General features: G+C 44.9%; 1 protein-coding gene, 1 long non-coding RNA gene and 1 other non-coding gene across 3 annotated transcripts; 2 read left to right on the top strand and 1 right to left on the bottom strand.

Annotated features, from left to right (window-relative positions):
• Window positions 1–343: 343 nt before the first annotated feature.
• LOC143127853 (nuclear factor 1 B-type-like) lies at window positions 344–12,802 on the bottom strand. The gene is made up of 3 exons (XM_076289568.1): window positions 12,492–12,802; window positions 3,548–4,079; window positions 344–399 (listed from the first exon to the last, which is right to left on the bottom strand). The coding sequence occupies exons 1-3, from the start codon at window positions 12,507–12,509 to the stop codon at window positions 344–346; spliced, it is 606 nt and encodes a 201-aa protein (XP_076145683.1). The 5' UTR covers window positions 12,510–12,802.
• Window positions 12,803–14,374: 1,572 nt separating this feature from the next.
• On the top strand, window positions 14,375–17,290 carry LOC143127923 (uncharacterized). Its single transcript, XR_012987732.1, has 4 exons — window positions 14,375–14,639; window positions 15,507–15,538; window positions 16,151–16,201; window positions 17,025–17,290. It is a non-coding gene; the product is annotated as an uncharacterized LOC143127923 (long non-coding RNA).
• Window positions 17,291–19,243: 1,953 nt separating this feature from the next.
• On the top strand, window positions 19,244–19,315 carry trnah-gug (transfer RNA histidin (anticodon GUG)). Its single transcript has one exon. It is a non-coding gene; the product is annotated as a tRNA-His (tRNA).
• The last annotated feature ends 590 nt before the right edge of the window (window positions 19,316–19,905 follow it).

The following is a 19,905-nucleotide window of genomic DNA, read 5'->3' on the forward strand; positions in this document are numbered from 1 at the left end:
GGCACAATGGCTGGCAGAAGCGTTTGAAAGCTTAGGGGGTAGGGCATGGCACCATGCCCGCCAACTCACACACACCACCACCCCCACCCCCCAGCTCCTCCTCACACACCCTTCCCCCACCCCAAGCCCCCCCCCCCGCCCAACACACACACACACACACACACACACACACACACACACACACACACACACACCCGTTAGCATTCATCTTGGCGTACACAAGGGTGCCATGGCAGTTTCTGTCTAGCTTAGTTCAGTTCCGCCCGAAAACAACGGGGCTAAGTGCCCCTTGTTCCATTCAGCGGCCACAGACCACTCTCAGTGGACGCTGCCGTGCCTCCCATTAATCCTGCTGCTCGCCCAGACCAGGACCCCCGCTTACAGTGCCCGCCGGCCCGCCTGGCAGACCCGCGAGAGGTGCGGCACGTCCTTCCTTAAGACGGGATGAGCAGGACTAAGGGGCTCTGAGGGGCTCAGGAGGGGTCAGTAGGGGCCAGTCCTGTCTCAGAGGCGGGAGAAACATGTAAGGACTTGGGCAGGGAGCAGGACGAGAGCACGCAGGCTTTACGGCGCCGCAGCAAAAAAAACCGGCTAAACTGTTCTGTACTGTGCGAGTCCTCCACTCACAATCATGAAAAAGCCAAAATGCTCGCTCTCCTCCTAAACGAGCATAAGATTGCTGTGCTTCAGATCGACATCATTGTTTTAGCTGTCTAGCGCATCATCCGTTTATTTGCTCCTTTTGTTTCTGTTTTACTCTTTTTTTTTTTGTTTTTGTTTTTTTTTGTTTCTTTTTGTTTTTTTATTCGGTGTGGCAGTCTGAAGAACAAAGCGCGTCGGCGCTAGCGGTGGCAGCCATTCTGCTACTGTGGAGAAAGTTTCCAGCATGGGCACTGCATTGCGGATGCCAACCAACGAATCAAAGGCACGCCGTAAGCAGACAAAGAGGGTTTGATGCCAACCTCCGTACCTCTAACAACCATTACTGGCAATTTCCCTGCCTCTCGCCTGGCACCACGCAAACAAAATGGCCGCCCCTCCACCGGCTGGCATAATGTGCCCGCATTGTTTGGCCACGGGCATGGGCACGGGCATGGGCATAGCTTAGCTTAGCGGGAACTAAACAGTCTGCAGCCCAAACCTTCAGCCACTGCATTAGACGGGTTAGATATTTTTGAAGTCTGGTTTTCTCTTCTTGTCTCCTTACTTGACTGAAAAAGAAGCCTTAAAAAAAATGAAGATAAAAAAGAATTAAGTTAAAAAGGGAAAAAAAAAAGCAGCGATATGAAATGTGTGTAGTGGTGTCTGCGATCGAAGCGATCCAAAACGCTGCACAGCACAGCTGGCAGGCAGGCCGGTGTTTATTCTTTCTAATACCTTCGACTTCAGTGAAAGCATATTTTCAAGAGGAGCCTGCCAACTTGGCACCAGAGAGCGCAAGTTACACATTTAAAATTGTAACATACAGGCATGTAAACCTATACACCCCCCAGCGATCCCATTTCACTAACCGCATCACGTTACATAAACTCTATCTCACTCTCGCAGAATTTCAATTGTGACTGAATCCAAATATTTTTTTAAAAAAAGGTTAAAACAACAAAACAAAAAAAAACAGAAATGTTCCTACATTAGGGATACTGGATAGTAATGTGTCGAAATAAAAACATAGCGGAATAGTGTTTTATTAATTGGAGGAGTGATGCAGAAGCTGCTTTTGTGAGCTCAGTGACGAGGAGGCCTCACCGTCGGAAGAGACTCTACTCTGCGCGACCCGGAGAGTGCCCACCCCGCAGAGCCAGCGCCATCCTACAAAGACACAAAAGAGGGTCCGATGCCAACCTTGATGCCAGTGGCAACCATTATTGTCACTCTGCTATGCCTTCTGCTTCGGCTGGCACTGCTCACAATATAAAATGGAGGCTCGAGTCCGCGTGATAACGGCCTTCTACGCGGCTTCTCATCTCTCTCTCTCTCTCTCTCTCTCAAACACACACACACACACACACACACACTCTGCCAGTGAAATATGTCAAGCCTTTTTGTGCTTATGACATTCCACACACACTGGAGCGAGTGGCGGAGTGTTGGTGCCAAGCCGCCCGCCGTGTTGGAGAGCGCGGTGAGGAATGGTAGCATTTAAAAGCTTTTCCTTTTAAACACAACTCCAGCCAGTGACAGTGATTGTGAGAAAATAGCGCTCGCTAGCCCTCCATTTTGGCAAAGGTGTCTGCATTCTCAGACTCGCGCGCTGACAAGAGGTTGGCCAGCTTTTTCAAACGCGGCGGAGGCGCGATCCACGCTGCTCAGCTTTTCGTACGGCAGAGAGAAAAGTATCGACAGCTCACAAAAATATTTGCTGCAAATACTCCAACGCTGATCGGGAATTTAACTCCTATTTCTTTTCTCTCTTTTTTTCACCCCTGAGAAAAATCTCTCTTGTAGTTTCCCACAGACAAGCACTTCTGCAATAAAAATCTACACACAGCTGAAACTCAGCTGAAAACTATCACTCCCTCTTCTAGACTTTTCTTACATGTTTTACACAACTGATCAGAGGAAAAATAAAATATACAATTGTTTCATGTCATTTTGAAGGCATTACCAGTGAGATTTGTTGACAGTGATATGCTGAGAGGACTGAGAAGTTTTTTAATGTATTTTTTACGTATTTTTACGTATTTCCAATGCAGTAAATAACGGTAAAACAAATGCTGGGTCTGTCATTCACCACAGTCTATGATTCCAAGAGGTATTGAAAATTATGGATAAAAAAAATCTGCCAGAGCAAAATTCAAAACACTATTATTATTATTTTTACAGAAAATCAACATCATAAAACCATTCTTAGGTACTGTCATGTCTACTGTTCTGTATTTTAATTCAACGTGAACATGGTTTTGATAAACTAGACACAGAACCATAGGGCGTTTCATTTGTTTTATAACATGTGCAATCTTGTCAGGTTTTTTTCCAAGTAATTCATAGTATTCCCTCCAAAATATGAGCGTGATTTACATGTTTGTGTCTGAACAGATAAATAACACTGACAATGTTTATAGAACTGCCAATGCAAGAGCCGAGGAGGAATTTCTATAATTTATAATATTATCTCCCTCACAACAGAGCAGCTCTGTAATGCATTCCTGCAGGAAAAATATGTTCAATTTACAGAAACTGGACACTGAAAAGATGTTAAGGTTTTTTTTTGTTTGTTTCTTTTTTTTTCTTAAAAATTAAACCACCTTTGAGCACTTCTGACAAAAAAGCGTTTTAAAATGTCTTGTCACCCAGAGCCAAGAGACTGGTTTTCGTGTGTGTGTGTGTGTGTGTGTGTGTGTGTGTGTGTGTGTGTGTGTGAGAGACAGACTGAAAGGTAGGAACAAAGGTTGTCACCCCCTAATACACCCACCCTCCCACTTTATACTTTCACTCACACACACACACACACACACACACACACACACACACACACACACACACACACACACACACACACACACACACACACACACACACCACTCGTGCCCTCTCAGGGTCGGCTTACCTTGGTCCTGGACATAATAGGCGAGAAACAAGTCCAGCTCCTTGACCGAAACGGTGATGTGGTGTGGCTGGACGCAAAGTGCAGGATTGGTACAGTGAGGAGATTTGACTAGCCGCTCCCCGTCCGTACTTTCCAAAGGGATGCCCTTGAAGAGGATGACCATCACCAGGTCCAGGCGCCACACCTTGTCGGCCTGCCGCAGGCAGTCGATGCGCCGGATCTTGCCCTTCTGGTCGGGGTTGGACAGCACGCAGCATGGGTGCTTCTTGCCGGTGACGCTCAGCACGAAGTCCTCGCGGTACTCCTGCCGGATGTCCTTGCGGAGCTTGGCCAGGAGTCGGGAGGCCCACTTCTGCTTGATTTCGGGCTTCTCGCTCAGGAGTTCGTCCTTGACCGCTCGCTCCTCATCCTTGGACATGCGCTTCTCGTGCTTCTTGAAGTACTTGCGCTTGCGGGCCTGCAGGTTGAACCACGTGTAGGCGATCGCTCGGACGTGAGGGAGAAGAGCCTCGATGAAGGGATGGAACTCATCCTGCCAGTCGGGAGAAAAAAAGGGGAAAACAGACGGAGAGAGCAGGAGAGAGAGAGAGAGAGAGAGAGAGAGAGAGAGAGAGAAGGGGGAAAAAGAGAGTGAGACAAAAAAAGTTAACGGGAACAGTCGTTCAGCAGAAGTGACCTTTTGGCAAAGGCACTTGCTCAATTAGCCAAGACTGGTCTCGGCCAAAACCAGACACACTTTTTTTCCCTCTCTCGCTTTTAAATACAGCACAGAGAAAAAAAATCAACAACACAACAACAAAAACAACAAAAAAACCAGACAATTCTCGTAGCACCCAACCCGACCCCGAAACGACTGACCACTGTAAACAAACTCCAAGTTACACAGCAGTGGCCTAGCAAACACTTGGACACTTTCCCGAATCAATCCACTCCAAATGTACAAACACGGCACTCAAACCAACAGTAATATTCGTCTCGGTCTAAATGAGAAACACGACTGGTTCACCACCATTCTTGGCGGCAGCGGCCATCCGAGGGGATTAGCCACCCCGTCCACCATCGCAGCACTGGCACGCGGGCACCGGCACGGGCAATCCTCGTGGGCTGGGTGCTGCGACGTGTGTGTGTGTGTGTGTGTGTGTGTGTGTGTGTGTGGGTGCTGCGACGGACCGGACGGACGCAGGTGCCACGGAGAGAGTGCAGAGAGAGTGTGTATGTGTGTGTGTGTGTGTTTGGGTGTGTGTGTGTGTGTGTGTGTGTGTGTGTGTGTGTGTGTGTGTGTGTGTTGCGTGCTGCCAGAGGGTAGCGAGGACGGTCAGCCTGACAGACAGACGGACGTCACCGAGTGCTTCCTTTGCCAGAGCCACAGTGGTGCAGGACGCACGTCTAGAGTGTGTGATGTGCTCTGGTGTGACGTGGTGTGGCGTGGTGTGGTGTGGTGTGATGTGGTGTGGCGTGGTGTGGTGTGGCGTGGTGTGGTGTGGCGTGGTGTGGTGTGGCGTGGTGTGGTGTGGTGTGGCGTGGTGTGGTGTGGTGTGGTGCGGTGTGGTGTGGTGTGGTGTGGTGTAGCATGGTGTGGTGTGGTGTGGTGTGGTGTGGCGTGGTGTGGTGCGGTGTGGTGTGGTGTGGTGCGGTGTGGTGTGGCGTGGCGTGGTGTGGTGTGGTGTGGCGTGGTGTGGCGTGGTGTGGTGTGGTGTGATGTGGTGTGGTGCGGTGTGGTGTGGTGTGGTGTGGTGTAGCATGGTGTGGTGTGGTGTGGTGTGGTGTGGTGTGGTGCGGTGCGGTGTGGTGTGGCGTGGCGTGGTGTGGTGTGGTGTGGCGTGGCGTGGTGTGGTGTGCTGTGGCGTGGTGTGGTGTGGTGTGGTGTGGTGTGGTGTGGTGTGGTGCGGCGCCTAGCGTGACATAACGTAACGTAACATAACGTAGCGTAGAGTAGCGAAGCGGAGAACAGCGCCCGCTCAGAGCATGCTCGGAAACACACAGCAGCCCAGCCAACAGCCTGGCATTGGGCGAGCAGAGCATGCGCCCCTCAAACACACACACACGCACACACACACACTCTCTTATCGAAGCAGCCAGCATTCCATGGCAGCCATCACTGAGTTGGGGGTGGTGAAGCAGGAGGAACGTGGTCACACACACACACACACACGCTTACGCACAAACAGACACAGACACAAACACACACACACCAGATTTGGGGGTGGTGAAGCAGGAGGAACGTGGTCACACACACACACACACACACACACGCTTACGCACAAACAGACACAGACACAAACACACACACACAGGACACACACTAACTAGGGAAAATAATCTGCATCACGAATGATTCCGTATACATTCAGGAAAATTCAATAATTGTTTTTTTTTGGCAGCGCATTTAAATATTATGCATGGCAGTAACACAAATGTAAACAGCTCATCCAGATAGCAGAGGTAATAAAGTAGAGTCAATGCACACACTACATCCCTTGTGAGGCTAGCCAAGTATCATCAGTGTAAAGAAATATTGTTACTGCAGACACCATAGCTATCAAGAAATGAAAGGTTCAAATTCAGATACTGACAATACATGCATATGTGCAGTCAACTGGGTCTAACGTTAGCTGGCAAATACATCTTTAAAATGTTATTTTTGAAATGTACCTTATCGCCGATATGTCGCCCTTTCAACAGTGAATGAATTCATACTGTAGCTCTAATAAAGCTCTAGTACTTAGATAAACACCCTTCCTGTGCGACCCTATCAAGCCAAATCAAATCCATGTTTCTTTCAGATTGGCCTACATATTAATCTCTGTACACCCTGCACGTACACTACACACATAAACGTGTGGTATGTAAAATCTTGTTTCAGATCATGATAGCCAGGTGTTTTATGTTGTATTTGTGCTATAAGACAAGATCTGAATGATACTCTGCAGTTTATTTAAGCAGCATTTTTTTTATAGAACTTGCATTTACAATACAATGGCCTAAAGAATATGTAATATTAAGACATAGGCCTATTGCTGGGTAATCGTCTTTTAAAAAGGAGGAAAAAGGCTTAACATGACTGCATATAACAACTGCATATTAGTCTTTGCAAGTTTTTAAATCAGTTGTTTAATCAAACGTTTAAAGGGAAAATAAAAAAATAAAAATAAAATATCCCTCTAACCTCTAACACACATATACACACACACACACACACACACAGGTACATATAGCATTTCACATTCAAGTAGGTTTGTGAGACAAAGCTTTGAAGTGCCTGCGTGGACACAAAGCCCAGGCAGAGTTGGTCAGTGTGAGCAGTGGCCAGCCGAGGGCACCGGGGGGGGGTCGCTCCACTTAAGCAGCAGAGGCGGGGGCTCGCCCCGAGCAGCCTAATTTACCTCACCGACACCCCGAGCAGCCTAATTTACCTCACCGACACCCCGAGCAGCCTAATTTACCTCACCGACGCCCCGAGCAGCCTAATTTACCTCACCGACGCACAGCAATTATTCCCGACCCCCAGCAAATCTAACCAATATGGACAGTGAAGTGGCCATCCTGGCACACCAGGGCACATGCTGGGTGGCGGGCTGGTGGGTGGAGTGGTGGGCGTGCGGGCGATCTCTAAGGTACCCATGCCAAGCCAAGGATTCCAACAAGCTAGGAGCTCCCCTGAAGGCTAAGGGGGTTAAGTCGTGTTTGTGGTGCGCGCATGCCTCCGCTGCCGTGGTGCTGCACTCAACGGGGGAGGGGGGTGGGGGGGAGGCGCAACGAGCAAGAAGCAAAATGTATTTTTTACGCACAATTAAAAAGGACATTTGTTCACCATTTCTAGGTATCAGTGTTCATCTCAGAGAAGCGTAGGAGGCGTATCCAGTCCAAAACCAAAACGGTTGTGTTTCATTTCAAGAGAGTTCTCACAGCAGAACACAGTGGCGCAGCCTGTACCGAGGCCGTCGTCGTTAGTGACGCAACTCTTTTCTTAACTCTCCTGCTTCTCTCCTGCAACCATTATATGTCCGAAAGTTCCAGTGTGACACTGTAACGCTGTCTGCAAAACTTTAACTCGCTTCTGGTGCACGTCTTTGGACAAAAGCATCTACCGAAATGAATATTATTATTTCAAATGTAAGTGCACCCAAATGTTTTCCACTAACCAAACTCAAGTTACCAAAGACAGACCCCATTCAGATCCACATGTGCACAACACAAATGACTAACAACAGAAATAAAAGTCTAAGGAAGAGTCCAAATGGTTGAGTGTGTGTGTGTGTGGGGCCCACCTGTGCGGTGGTGAGTGTGTGTGTGTGTGTGTGTGTGTGTGTGTGTGTGTGTGTGTGTGTGTGTGTGTGTGTGTGGTAAAAGAGGGGCCAGGAACGTGAGGGACAGGATACCCACACACTCCGTTGCACCTGTGAAACTGTCTCCTTTCCTCCGCCTTCACATTGGCAGGGCCCGGCAAGAGTTAAACCACATATTGTTCTTTGAGTGTGTGTGTGTGTGTGTGTGTGTGTGTGTGAGTTTGTGGCGAGTCGCGGGGCTTTAGGGAGACCGCAACCAGCAGTGTGTTCCATATCTCTGCCCCCCACGCGATAGCCCCCACGCTTAGGCCAGGAAAACCACACACACACACACACACACACACATGCAGAGCCTTGTCTGAGAGCTGCTTCTCAGCCAGCTGCCCCTACTCCAACTCTCTCTCTCTCTCTCGCACGCACACGCGCGCACACACACACACACACACACACACACACACACACACACACACACACACACACACATCCATGCACATGCATAAAATAAATGCACATAGCCTCACATACCCACACACATGGAGCAACTGCATATTCTGGATACTGGATTGTAAAGTAAAAAATGAAAGAAGCTTATTAGAAGAATTATAACACTAACTGCATTATAAATGCAAAATGTTTGCTATAATACCATGATACTGCCAAAATATTTTGGCACTGTTTATGGGATCAATTCCACTGTTCATATTAGTAAAAAAAAAACAATATATATATATATATATATATATATAGTTATATAATATATATGTAATATATAGGGGCAAAAAAGCCACAATTTATTGCATTTCTAATTTATGGAGGGAAAAGTTTTACTAGAAGGCCATATCAATTACTATATCTGAAAGGGGGATATACATCCTCTGAATCTCATTCTGAGAACAGACTTCAGAATTTCGCACAATTTCTCTGATTGTCTCGTTTGGAGCAAAATTATTCTCCAACAAAAATGTAACGGTAGAAATAAAAAAAAATCCATCATGATCTATGATCTTGGTTTATGAAATATGCATTTGCCAGAGATAATCAATCTGAAAAACAGAGTCTGCTATGGCAGTATCTACAGTGACAAGGTGCGCGGTATTTACGGTCGAGCGGTCGCAACTCCACTGTACTCTGGCCCTATCTCAGTCAATCACTCTCCGGTGCCAAAGAAAATATAAACAGTAAAAATGTGTCAGCCAAAAGACCAGTGCGCTCTATCCAACGACTGAATGCAGTCTTATCTTTGTTTTAATCTTAATTCGTGAAGAAGAGGGGCTTTCAGTCGGATTGAAGGTCCCGTAAAATACATCGGATGAGGACAAAAAAGTTTATTCGAAGAGTGCATTAAAAAACTACTTAAACTCTAGTTCGGACAAGTTTTTGGATCAGTAGCAGGGACGCTTCGCGCTTCCTCACTTTTAGACACTGCTTACAGCGTGAGAGTCCCGGTAAATTCACCCTGCGCTTTGTTTTATCCGGGGGACCACGCGGTTATTTGGCCTACTAAATCAAAAAGTTTGCACAAGACCATAATAATTTGTTAGTGAAATGAAAATGCGCACGAGGTCAACCCGGCAAACGCAGACACGTAGATAAGACAAGGGCTACGCCGTGGTGTTCAGCTTTAACTAAGGTTTTCAATTACAAGGGCATCCGCGAACACCATTCCACATTTCTATACATGCAGCGGCAGCCAACCCATGGTATTGTTCCTCTTATAACAAGTTTACTCTTTACCACTGCAAATGGGACGTGCTGCAACAATGGGCACGCACACGAACTTTTAAACATGAGCTGGATTACATTTGCATTGTGGTCACGACCGCATGATTTATATCAACACTTGTCTTCCGTATTACAAAATACACTCATATACATTTTAAATCGTACACCGATAAAATAGCATACAGTGCTGTATATTAGGTAAATTATCCATAAGAACTGTGAATATTGCAACTCCACATTAAATATCTGCATTAACAAACAAAAGGCAACAGTGGTGTGATAATCGATTATAAAAGCAAGGACATATACCTGAGTCAGACAAATCGGAGAATACATCATGACCTTGTTCGACCAAAAAAGATACTTCGATCGCTCCAAAAAGTCCCCCGGAAGAACAGGTAAATGGATCTTATCGGTTCATTCTTGGCTAGTGAGCTGCAACTTCTGTGAAGTTCTCTTTATTAGAAACCAAGCGAAGCGTCTTATCCAGGAACACCAAGGAGCTTTGCAAATCCAAAGGCTCTACGCGTATACGTCCCGTTCCCTATGCGCCTCAGACGAACAGAAGATCCAACCAGATGAACTTCACACGAGCCGGATGCATCAGTTAGGATTCGCTTAATCTCGGGAAATGAATAACAGAAAATACCGCCACTACAATCGAGGAATACCCCCAAGTTTTAGCGAGCGAATCAAAAAATAAAACTCATTCACAAGTGCAATATGATTGTTAGCAGGCGCCAAATTTCTGATCCCGCGGTGTTTGCTTTTCAAACTTGATATAATATCAAATACCAGCAACACCCTCCGGTCGCTTCGATCCTGACAAATCAGTCTCCCGATTTTTTTTCTTTCATTTAATTACAGTCATACACTCCTCCTCTTCCAGCAAACGCATTCCATCTCCCCAGCCCACCTTCTTCCTCCTCTACCTCTCCAACCGAAACATATAAAACCGCACGGACTTCTCCCTCCTCGCGACTGGGGAGGATTGCAGGGGAGGATGAAGACTTTGGGCCAGCCAAACAGAAGTTGAAACGAGGCCTGGTGTTCGCACGTAGCGCCTTGGGGGGAAATTTCCGCTTCGATTCTATACGATCTCAGCACAGTCGTATAGAAATCAAATGGCAATTTCTCCATGTAGGCTACTTTGCACTGCAGGCCTTGACTCTACCTCTGATTTTTATAACAATATATGTGTATTCTGATGGGGATATCAACATATCTGATTACATACACCCACAGTCTTTATAAAAAAATAATAATCATGTTTTGCTCTTGCATCCCAGTGCGCATAGGCAATGGATAGCTAACTTTGAAATTAATCTGCTGCGGACCCGCAGGGAGAACGCCACATCAGGACCAAGTCTGTGCCCGACGCAATGTTACCTCAAGTGTTATTCCAAAAAATTAGGCTACTGCTCTAACAGGCAATTATGCCAGCATCAAGCTACTTCTAAAACAACTAGCAAGTCCTGTGGAAATACTGTCAGTAGGCTACACATTGAGGAATGAAGATCCCTGCGGTAGTTTATTAAATAAGGGTGCTTCTTAATAGGCTAAAAAGCACAACAGCGGTGGTGTTCAGTTGTTGAAATGAGCGGCGTGGCAAGGATGTGTCATAGAAATGTGGACAAATGTTCACCTGGCAAGACCTGGAAATTACACAATTAAAGGGGAAATATTTGCACGGCCAAAAGGAGAAAAAAAAACTTGGCACGCAACAATGAGGTGGAAGGCCGTTTCAATGCATGGCTGCGCCCTCAAGTTTTCTGCTTGCAACATAAGACTACGAGACTGACCATACCGACCGCCTGACAGGGCCTAATACGTCCCGAGATTGGCGATGAACTTAAACTGGGATCCTAAATCTATCTAGTGTTGATAAAATGAGGTCTGCTTAAAAAAAACATTTGCACATATAAATGATTTCAAAGGATAAATGACTGTAAGAAGATAATTAATTAAGATTAGATACTTAGCCTATATGACCTAAACGGCTAAAAATAAATTTAATTTGGGGATAAAGTAGCCTTATGCATATAGAGAATACCATAGCGCTGAAGTGTATATAGGCTACAGTCGTCGAGGTCCTGCGAGAAAGGAAGGGAAAAGACCGGCCAGTCCGCGGGACTAATAATGATTCACATCACGTCACATAGGCATCTTGTGTCAAAGTCTAGGCTGACTTCCCAAACCACCCACCCCCCCTGCCCCGACTCGCAAGTTGCCAAGCGCTAACCCCACTGTGCATAAGTATGACTTTTATTATCATAAAGGCATTGCCTGAATTTCAATAGGGGTGGCTGCAGCTCTCCCAGTCGAGGCAGAACAACGAGACGCGATGGTGGGCTATGCGCTGTTGGTGTCCTACACCAGCGTTACAACACACTCCCGAAACCTCCGTCAGTACAAACGAACATGTTTCTAATCGAAATAAATATATAAGTGTCGTTTTGGGAGCTGGAAGTAAACAGTGAGCACACGCCCGGGGTACTCTTGCGATCTAAATGCCCGTCCGATCTGTAGGCTACTTGTGCGTCCATAAGGGAGGAGGTATGCACAAATAGCCTGACGTTATATTTTGAGAGCAGTTCAGCAGGCGAGTTTCCCATGTATCCGCGCTGCGCTGCTATGTGCACGAGTAGTGCGCTGCCAAACATGCCGGGGGGAGACTTCGCGAGCCCAGGACTAATGCCAAGTGCAGCTCTCTTTCGGTGAAAACTCCACCACCGACTCCTGACACATCGATATGACCCACATAGGAGAGCTGCCAACGTACAACATAAACAGCTCAAAAGCCAACTAGTGCCTCTCGTCCCGGCCGTATCCTGGCATGGGACGGGTGGTGTCCAACTAGTCAAATAAACGCAATACAGTAACAGAAATATCAACCACATAACAGTAAAGCATGTTTTAATGCCATGTTCACGTACCATTGCACTGTATTGCATGGATATAAACGGGGATCCTGGAAGCTGCGTGAAAGAGAAGCCGGTACCTTCACATTTCTCAAGTTCAAAATTGTGCTTTTTTTCTTTTCTCGATGTAGTGCTTTCAAAAAATCAACACCGGAAGAGAATTGTTGGCTGACGGGCGGCAAAATCAAGTCCGCGAGCCCCACCGATTTTTTTTTTTTATCTTCCTTCCTCTTTAAGTCAGACTTTTGGATAGGTTTTTGGTTGTTGAGTTGAACGCGATCCAGAAGAGGCTGAGCTTTTGGAACGGGGCAGGTCTGCGCCGTTTACTTTCTCTGTCTGGCGGCCGGCGCAGCTGCTTGCGGCAGCCAAAGGGAGCTGCGCACTTGGACTAGAATCCTGGCCTCTGATTGGTCACAGCGACGGCGGGCCGTGGCATTCTAAAGGCCCCTCACTTCCGCTCGGCAGCCACTGTTCGTATTTGCATATTAATACAGGCTTCGTCCAATCAAGAGCGGGGCCGGCCGAAGTTGAAACACGCGGTGCAAGATAGGTCAGAGACCTCAAAGCAATTTTCACCCGGAGGATTTTATTTCTATGAAAGCGGCAAAGGCCAGCATAATAAACAGAGACTGGTGACATAACTTCAACTAGGAATGGAAGGCTGTGGGCAGATATAAACATTTAGCCCACATGAAACACTAAATCTGACTTCTGTATTTTCCTCAGAATTCAACTGTGGTGACCTTTGTCACATTGTCCTTATCATGGCATATTGGCACATTGTGCCAAAGCCAGACCCTTGACCAGACAATCCCACAGTCATCTCATGTGAAAGAGAGACACGGCATCCAACTGCCACAAGCCACAGAATGGCACTCGTCCAGAGCACTTAAGCCATGGTCACAGATCTGCAGTTAAGATAGTTCATAGATCATATCATCAAATATATTGCCACATTGCCCAATAAACCACCAAGAGGCAGCGGGAAACGACTCCTTTGATTGTGTGCAATGCATGTCTGATAGCGTAGCCTAACTCTGAAATTGAGATGAAACAAGGCATCTGAATTGAACACATGTTTGTCTACACATCTTATCCATGATTCATAAACAAAAGCATGCAATGTGCACACCTTTTCTGTGTTTTTCTCCCACACCTCTGTTTATTCTGCACTGCACTTTGGATAAGGCCCATTTCATTCAACAAACCTAAAATCCCACTATGGCTATTTATATATTTTACAAGAGCTAGAGCTGGGACAAGGACGCAAACTATTATCTTGTTTCCCATACTATAATTTAAACGGTGGATTATATTTTTCACTGATATGCCAATTTAATCCCTTTAGAAATTAAATCAGATAGCCTAAATGAGTAGCCTACTGAATCGTCACGATTCAATTAAATTGCTACAAGACATTACATTGCTGCAAACACCACTCTTAAATTCAATTGCGCAGAACCTGTCTCACACGCACGGGCATGTGTAAGCACACTCACAAACACACACTCTCTCACACACACGCGTGCGCTCTCGCCGAATAATTCATATGCGATCTCATGCACTCTCATGGGCACACCTATCCATTCCGACTCACGCAGCACGTAATGTTAGGTTGTATGTGTTGCACGTACACTAGCATAAGACAAACAGGACGCTTTTGCGATAGTTAGGGCATAAACCAGTCTAATCGACCTGGTCAAACACGAGTTCGACGCCCGCACCAAACACACGCCTTTGATAAGCGAGTTGGAGAACTTGCAAGTGAGCGGTCACATTTATTCTTCAATTTTAGGCAGTGGTCCGACTTGGGTCGCGAGCACATGCCAAGAATGAGCGCCCAAAAGGTAAAACAAAAAGGCTTTGGAAGCGGCTTGGTAGGGAGGTGGAGTGGGCTGTGTGGCACCAAAATAAGACCTGCTTCCAAAGTTGCACAACATGCCCCACTTCCAAGGCGTATTCTTGGGCGAGCTAATCGAAGGTTAAACGCAAACAAGGCGGTCACCGATGTTAGCGGCGTTTCACCACGTTTATTTCCGAATGTTGAGTGGGAATGTTGCTTGATTTGTAGGCTATTCATGCAAAGACTCATTTGACGACTTTTTCGTGACTTTGGAAACGTGACGTGAGCGCAGGTTTCTAAGGAGAACTTCAGCTAATGACGTAAGTGCAAAGTTGACTGTAGTCTATTTTAGAGGTGATTAATGACAACGACTGTGTATTTTAACTTAATAGGTTTCAGAATGTCGCAGATGGGTTTGAGTGTTACGTAAAGGTAGCATTCCTGAGCCCTGCCGTCTGCGCAGAATCTGCCGACTGTGCACACAGTCACATAGACGCGCGCCGCTGACTTTAAAGAGTCCTTGGCCACTAAAGGGGAAATCGATGAAGCCTAAAAATTAACAAACCATTAAAAAAGTATTACGGCCACGCCGATAATTTCACTTCCTCATCCTCCTGTTTACTGTGTAGGCTATTTCCTCAGTCGTCTATGTCTACCGTCAATTATAAACGCGTTAGAATTATAGCAAACAGCACTTATAATTTTTACAGTGTCAGAATTAAAAAAAGAATCTGCATCGCAGATTGCGTATGTAAATTTACAAATAAAATCACCTCCTTTGTTTCGGACTTGGAAATCAAATCCTTGGTCTCGGTGTGCCTTTCCGCATTAGACGGAGAATTCAGGCAATAGCCGGATGGTATTCAAATACATTTCACCATAATACATTTCATTTTACAGTTTCATCCACGTCAATTGTTGCTTATATTTGAGAAATGGGCAATTATTTGTCTTTTTCTGATAACATTTAACATTCTTTGAACAGAATCATGTTTACATTATTTTAAGGTGTAGGTTTATAAATGAATGTGCATATTAGGAAAATAGGTTGATTTGTATTAAGACTGTTATTTATGAAAATACGACACGGGTCTTCATCATCTCAAATTAATAGAGTATAGGGTATTAAAATAGCAAACTGACATCAAACCACAGGTGAAAGCAGCTGAATTGATTTTTTTTTTCAGCAACTGGCACCTGCTAACCTGAAGGGATCAAAGTGAGTAAATCTATTTCCATTTATAAATCAACTATGCAGCCACGTTTTTTGTTTTACTGTAAATAAGAAAAAAACATTACAATTTTGCCTGTTTTCCAGAATTGATTACTTTGGTAAAATAATTATGTTAATTTTACTAGCATTAATATCATGGCACAATGAGCGATGAAAATAACCTTTTCTCAAATCATTGTGATCACAATATGTGGTTTTCTATTTACAGAAATGTATAGAATCTTCACTTTTAGACTAGACAGGTGCATTATCCTCTACTCTTCACAATAATGCATGTACCCAAATGAATATCAGCAATGGTTGGTTAAGATTAGATATCATATCTAACAGTAATAAATAGTTTCTCTTTATTTCCAGTGGGTATGTCTGATGAATAGATTTGCCACTGACAAATTTTCACATCTTGGCAATAATGCACCCTCCACCATAAATCATTATGGAATTTCAAATAGTGACAATGCAGCAGATCAGGCCCATATGTGTGTGTGTGTGTGTGTGTGTGTGTGTGTGTGTGTGTGAGCTATATAGTATACGGGAGGAGAGCCCTGCATAGCGCTCTTCTCTGTAGATTAACCGTTTTTAACCCTTGTTTTCCAGACCACTGCCCACAACACAGGCTTATCTGCCCAACACCATAGGATAAGCAAGGTGGGGAGAGCGAACGTGTGTGTGTGTGTGTGTGTGTGTGTGTGCCCGACACCATAGGATAAGCAAGGTGGAGAGAGCGAACGTGTGTGTGTGTGTGTGTGTGTGTGTGTGTGTGTGTGCCCGACACCATAGGATATTCAAGGTGGGGAGAGCGAACGTGTGTGTGTGTGTGTATATGTGTGTGTGTGTGTGTGTGTGTGTGCCCGACACCATAGGATAAGCAAGGTGGGGAGAGCGAACGTGTGTGTGTGTGTGTGTGGCCCATAGGTGTACACCATAGGATAAGCAAGGTGTCCGCTGTTGTCACTTGACCAGAATGGCAAACAAAAATGTTTGGGAACCAGGAGACACACACACACACACACACACATTCGCTCTCTCTATTTTCCAGAAGTATTTTGTCCCTGTCTGAAATGTTCAAATTATAAATAAGTGAATAGAAAATAGAATGTGTCCTTGGTGTCCCCCTCCAAACTGACATCTTTCCCACACCCTAGTCATGATTTCCTAAATGGTACGTGCTGAGGCAGAGTCCGAGGATCATAAAATGTGGAAAAATATCCATGTTATTTCATAATGGTTGTGGTGTCTTTTTTTATGCGATGTTCATTTTCCCAGGGTGACCCATAACTAACAATACCGTGCGGTTTAACTGTGTGATCTACAGTTTTATATCAAATTCCTTATCTTTAAAAACAAAATAAAAAAAGAAATAAAACAACTTCCCTGTGCAGTGCAGAGTATCCGTAACCGAGATACAGCACAGGGAATCAGGCACATGGCCATGCTGCTTCAGAGCTGTAAAGAACAATCTATTTCACAGCAGTGGCAACAGAAGAGTGAGCGAGCCAGAAGTCTTTGGGATCTGGGCTTTTTAAAGACCTCAGAGGAGTTCTGCTGTACGGCGTGGCGGCTTCTGACGGGGCGCTGCAGGAGGAGAGCAGGAGACGCGGGCGAGACAAGCGGGAGACGCGGGGGAGGCGCGCGGCACGGGAGCACAATCGCCTCCTTGTCTCGCATCTCTCCCCTTTGAAAAATAAATACATAAAGCAGGGCTATCCCCCTCTTTGTATGGTGTGTGTGTGTGTGTGTGGAGGGGGGTGATGGGGGGGGGGGGGGGGGTGCGGAGTGTGAAGACACAGGACTAGAGCTTCTTGGGAAGCCCCGCACGTCCTTTGGTGGCTCCAATTAAGCAACACAATCACCTCTGTGTTGCTCTCCCCTCACAAAAAGTGCCTTGTCCGTTACTATATTATCATAAGCTTCCATATCAAACACTGGTTTACAAGATCCTATTCTTTCCTGTGATATTTTCACTAGTTCATATTCATATTTATTTTGGGGATATGTTATTGAGATTGGCCCACTTTGTTCTTTATGAGTATTATTTGGCTGCAATGTTTAGACATATCAATCAACATTACAATTTTATATGATCTGAAAGTGACTGCCTGTGAGAATTTATATGTGAAATAAAAATATATATTTTTAAAAAACTTCCTTCGTAATTTTCAATTGTGAAATTTTTGAATATAACTTTGGCCTATCTATGAAAAAATATATAATAATAAAAACAAAAAAGCCCTTGGTCTATCTCTTTCAAAGAAAATGTAAAGAATTTGAACAACAACACACTAGAGAGGAAAGCGATGTTGAAATGCACATATTAGGCAATATTGTGTAAATAAAAGGCTCAGCTAACAGGATGCCAGCTCTGTGAGGGGCATATCTAGCCTGCGCTGGCCACCCTGCCGCGATGCCCAGGACGTGCCAGCTACCAGGCTACATAAATAGATCGATACTGGTGACCTTGTGTCCGAATCCTGCAGAATCAACAGCCAAATAAACCCATCTGGGTACAGGGAGCGCTGAAGCTGAAGGCCAGACTAGGCTACGTGAGGTGACACATGTTTGTGAATGTATGGGTGTGGGAATGTGAGTGACAGCTCAGCGCTTCATAAGAACACTGTTGGGTCAAAAGGAGAACAAATCGCTAAAAGAATTCGTCATGGTGATGGTTCATTACATAATTAATTCACTGTGGCCTATTTAGCATCTGTAATGGCCTATGACATTGTAATATATTAAAAACCAAATTATGACAGCCTCTTACAATATTGCAATATATTCTTATTTAGAATATAGGCTATATCTGCTTTGTTGTAATTAGAGTGGGTTAAATCACCATTTAATATATTTGCACAGTTTAGAGATAATGAGGGTTTATCTTTCGGCATATTGGTGCTTCTCATGTGATTTTCGGTCAAATCAGGGGAAGGCAACCTGGGGGACGAGGGTCACATGCGGCCCTTTAGCTCCTCTCTTGTGGCTCCCTGGCTTTCTCTAAAAATGGACGTTATCAAATATTTCTAACAATTTCATATAGTTATTAAGCTCCAAGCTGTCCCAACATATTAACAATTAGTGAAAATATTATACTGTACAATACAGCATATGTGCAAAGCATGGCGACTACCATATATGCCTGAGGCTAATAAAGATAGAGATGTTTTTTAATTTAATCTTTTAAATGGTTCCGATATCTTTGAGGCCCCATACATTTTTTTTCATTTCTGGTAAAATAAATGGGCCTTTTGAGAGAAAAGGTTGCCGACCCCTGGGTCAAATGTAAGCAGCCTGATCTTATTAGACCATAGGTTGAATTAGCTCCCAGTTCAGAAGGTTTGACAAATGTTAAATATTTCATAACAGGAGATAAAATAAAAGTTTATGCCTAATGGTGCCTGCAGTCCTGAGGCTACAAATAAGATTCTGAGTAGCCTAATAATTAGGCTATAAAACAACGGGTCACTAGGCCTACTTAGGTCAATCAATAATGACCCATTTTGAATAATCACTTAATAATAAATACCCTCACTTATTCATTTCGATAGCCTCATTAACAGGCCAAAGCCTTTTTTCCACGCTATAGAATAAAATGTGGACTACGGCAGATCTTCCATGGCCAGATCGCCACTCAAATATATTCCACAACAACATATACCTACATTTCCCCCTCCGACGTCATCTGCTCGGTAGTGCGCCGTGATCGTATAGTGGTTAGTACTCTGCGTTGTGGCCGCAGCAACCCCGGTTCGAATCCGGGTCACGGCAGGTTGATACCTGACACGGCATAGAGCAGAATTTTTCTAGAAATGATCTTGTAACTGCTTTAACAAAAATAATGCATTGTAACGTGTAGCCTACTCTATCTACAAAGTAAAATAATCTATAATCTATGAAGTATATGTTTAAGGTGATACATGACGAGTGTAGTGCAGTTCTGCAGGCTGTTTGCGTGTTGTTAGCCTGTAACTTGTTACACACACATAACTGTATTCACACACTTTGTTACACTATTTTCTGTAGAAAGATAACCTATTTATTTTAGAGCACGGTCTATCTTTTCTGGCGCGTTTTGTTGTTCAGCCTCACTAACCTTGGCTTGTTGTGAAGTTGTGAAAGCGCTTTACTTTCCATACCTTATCCATGCTCTAAATTAGCTTTATACGCTTTAGGTAGGCCTTCAAAATGTGAGACAAGTGAAAGCGATATTGCATTTTTTTAAATACATGTTTAAAATGTCAAGTGCCGTCCAAGCCACGCTTTGATCAGGAAGTGTGCTATGCCTTGGTTGTGCTAGTCAGCTCTCTCCACGGGACGGCGCTTCTGCTCCAAGTTTCTCTTCCTGTGCTCATTCAACA

This window comes from Alosa pseudoharengus, unplaced genomic scaffold, assembly GCF_046254945.1.
Source record: "Alosa pseudoharengus isolate Yale_2024_CS ecotype anadromous, Long Island Sound unplaced genomic scaffold, YU_APseudo_1.1 YU_APseudo_1.1_scf_17, whole genome shotgun sequence".
Classification (NCBI taxonomy): Eukaryota; Metazoa; Chordata; class Actinopteri; order Clupeiformes; family Clupeidae; genus Alosa; species Alosa pseudoharengus.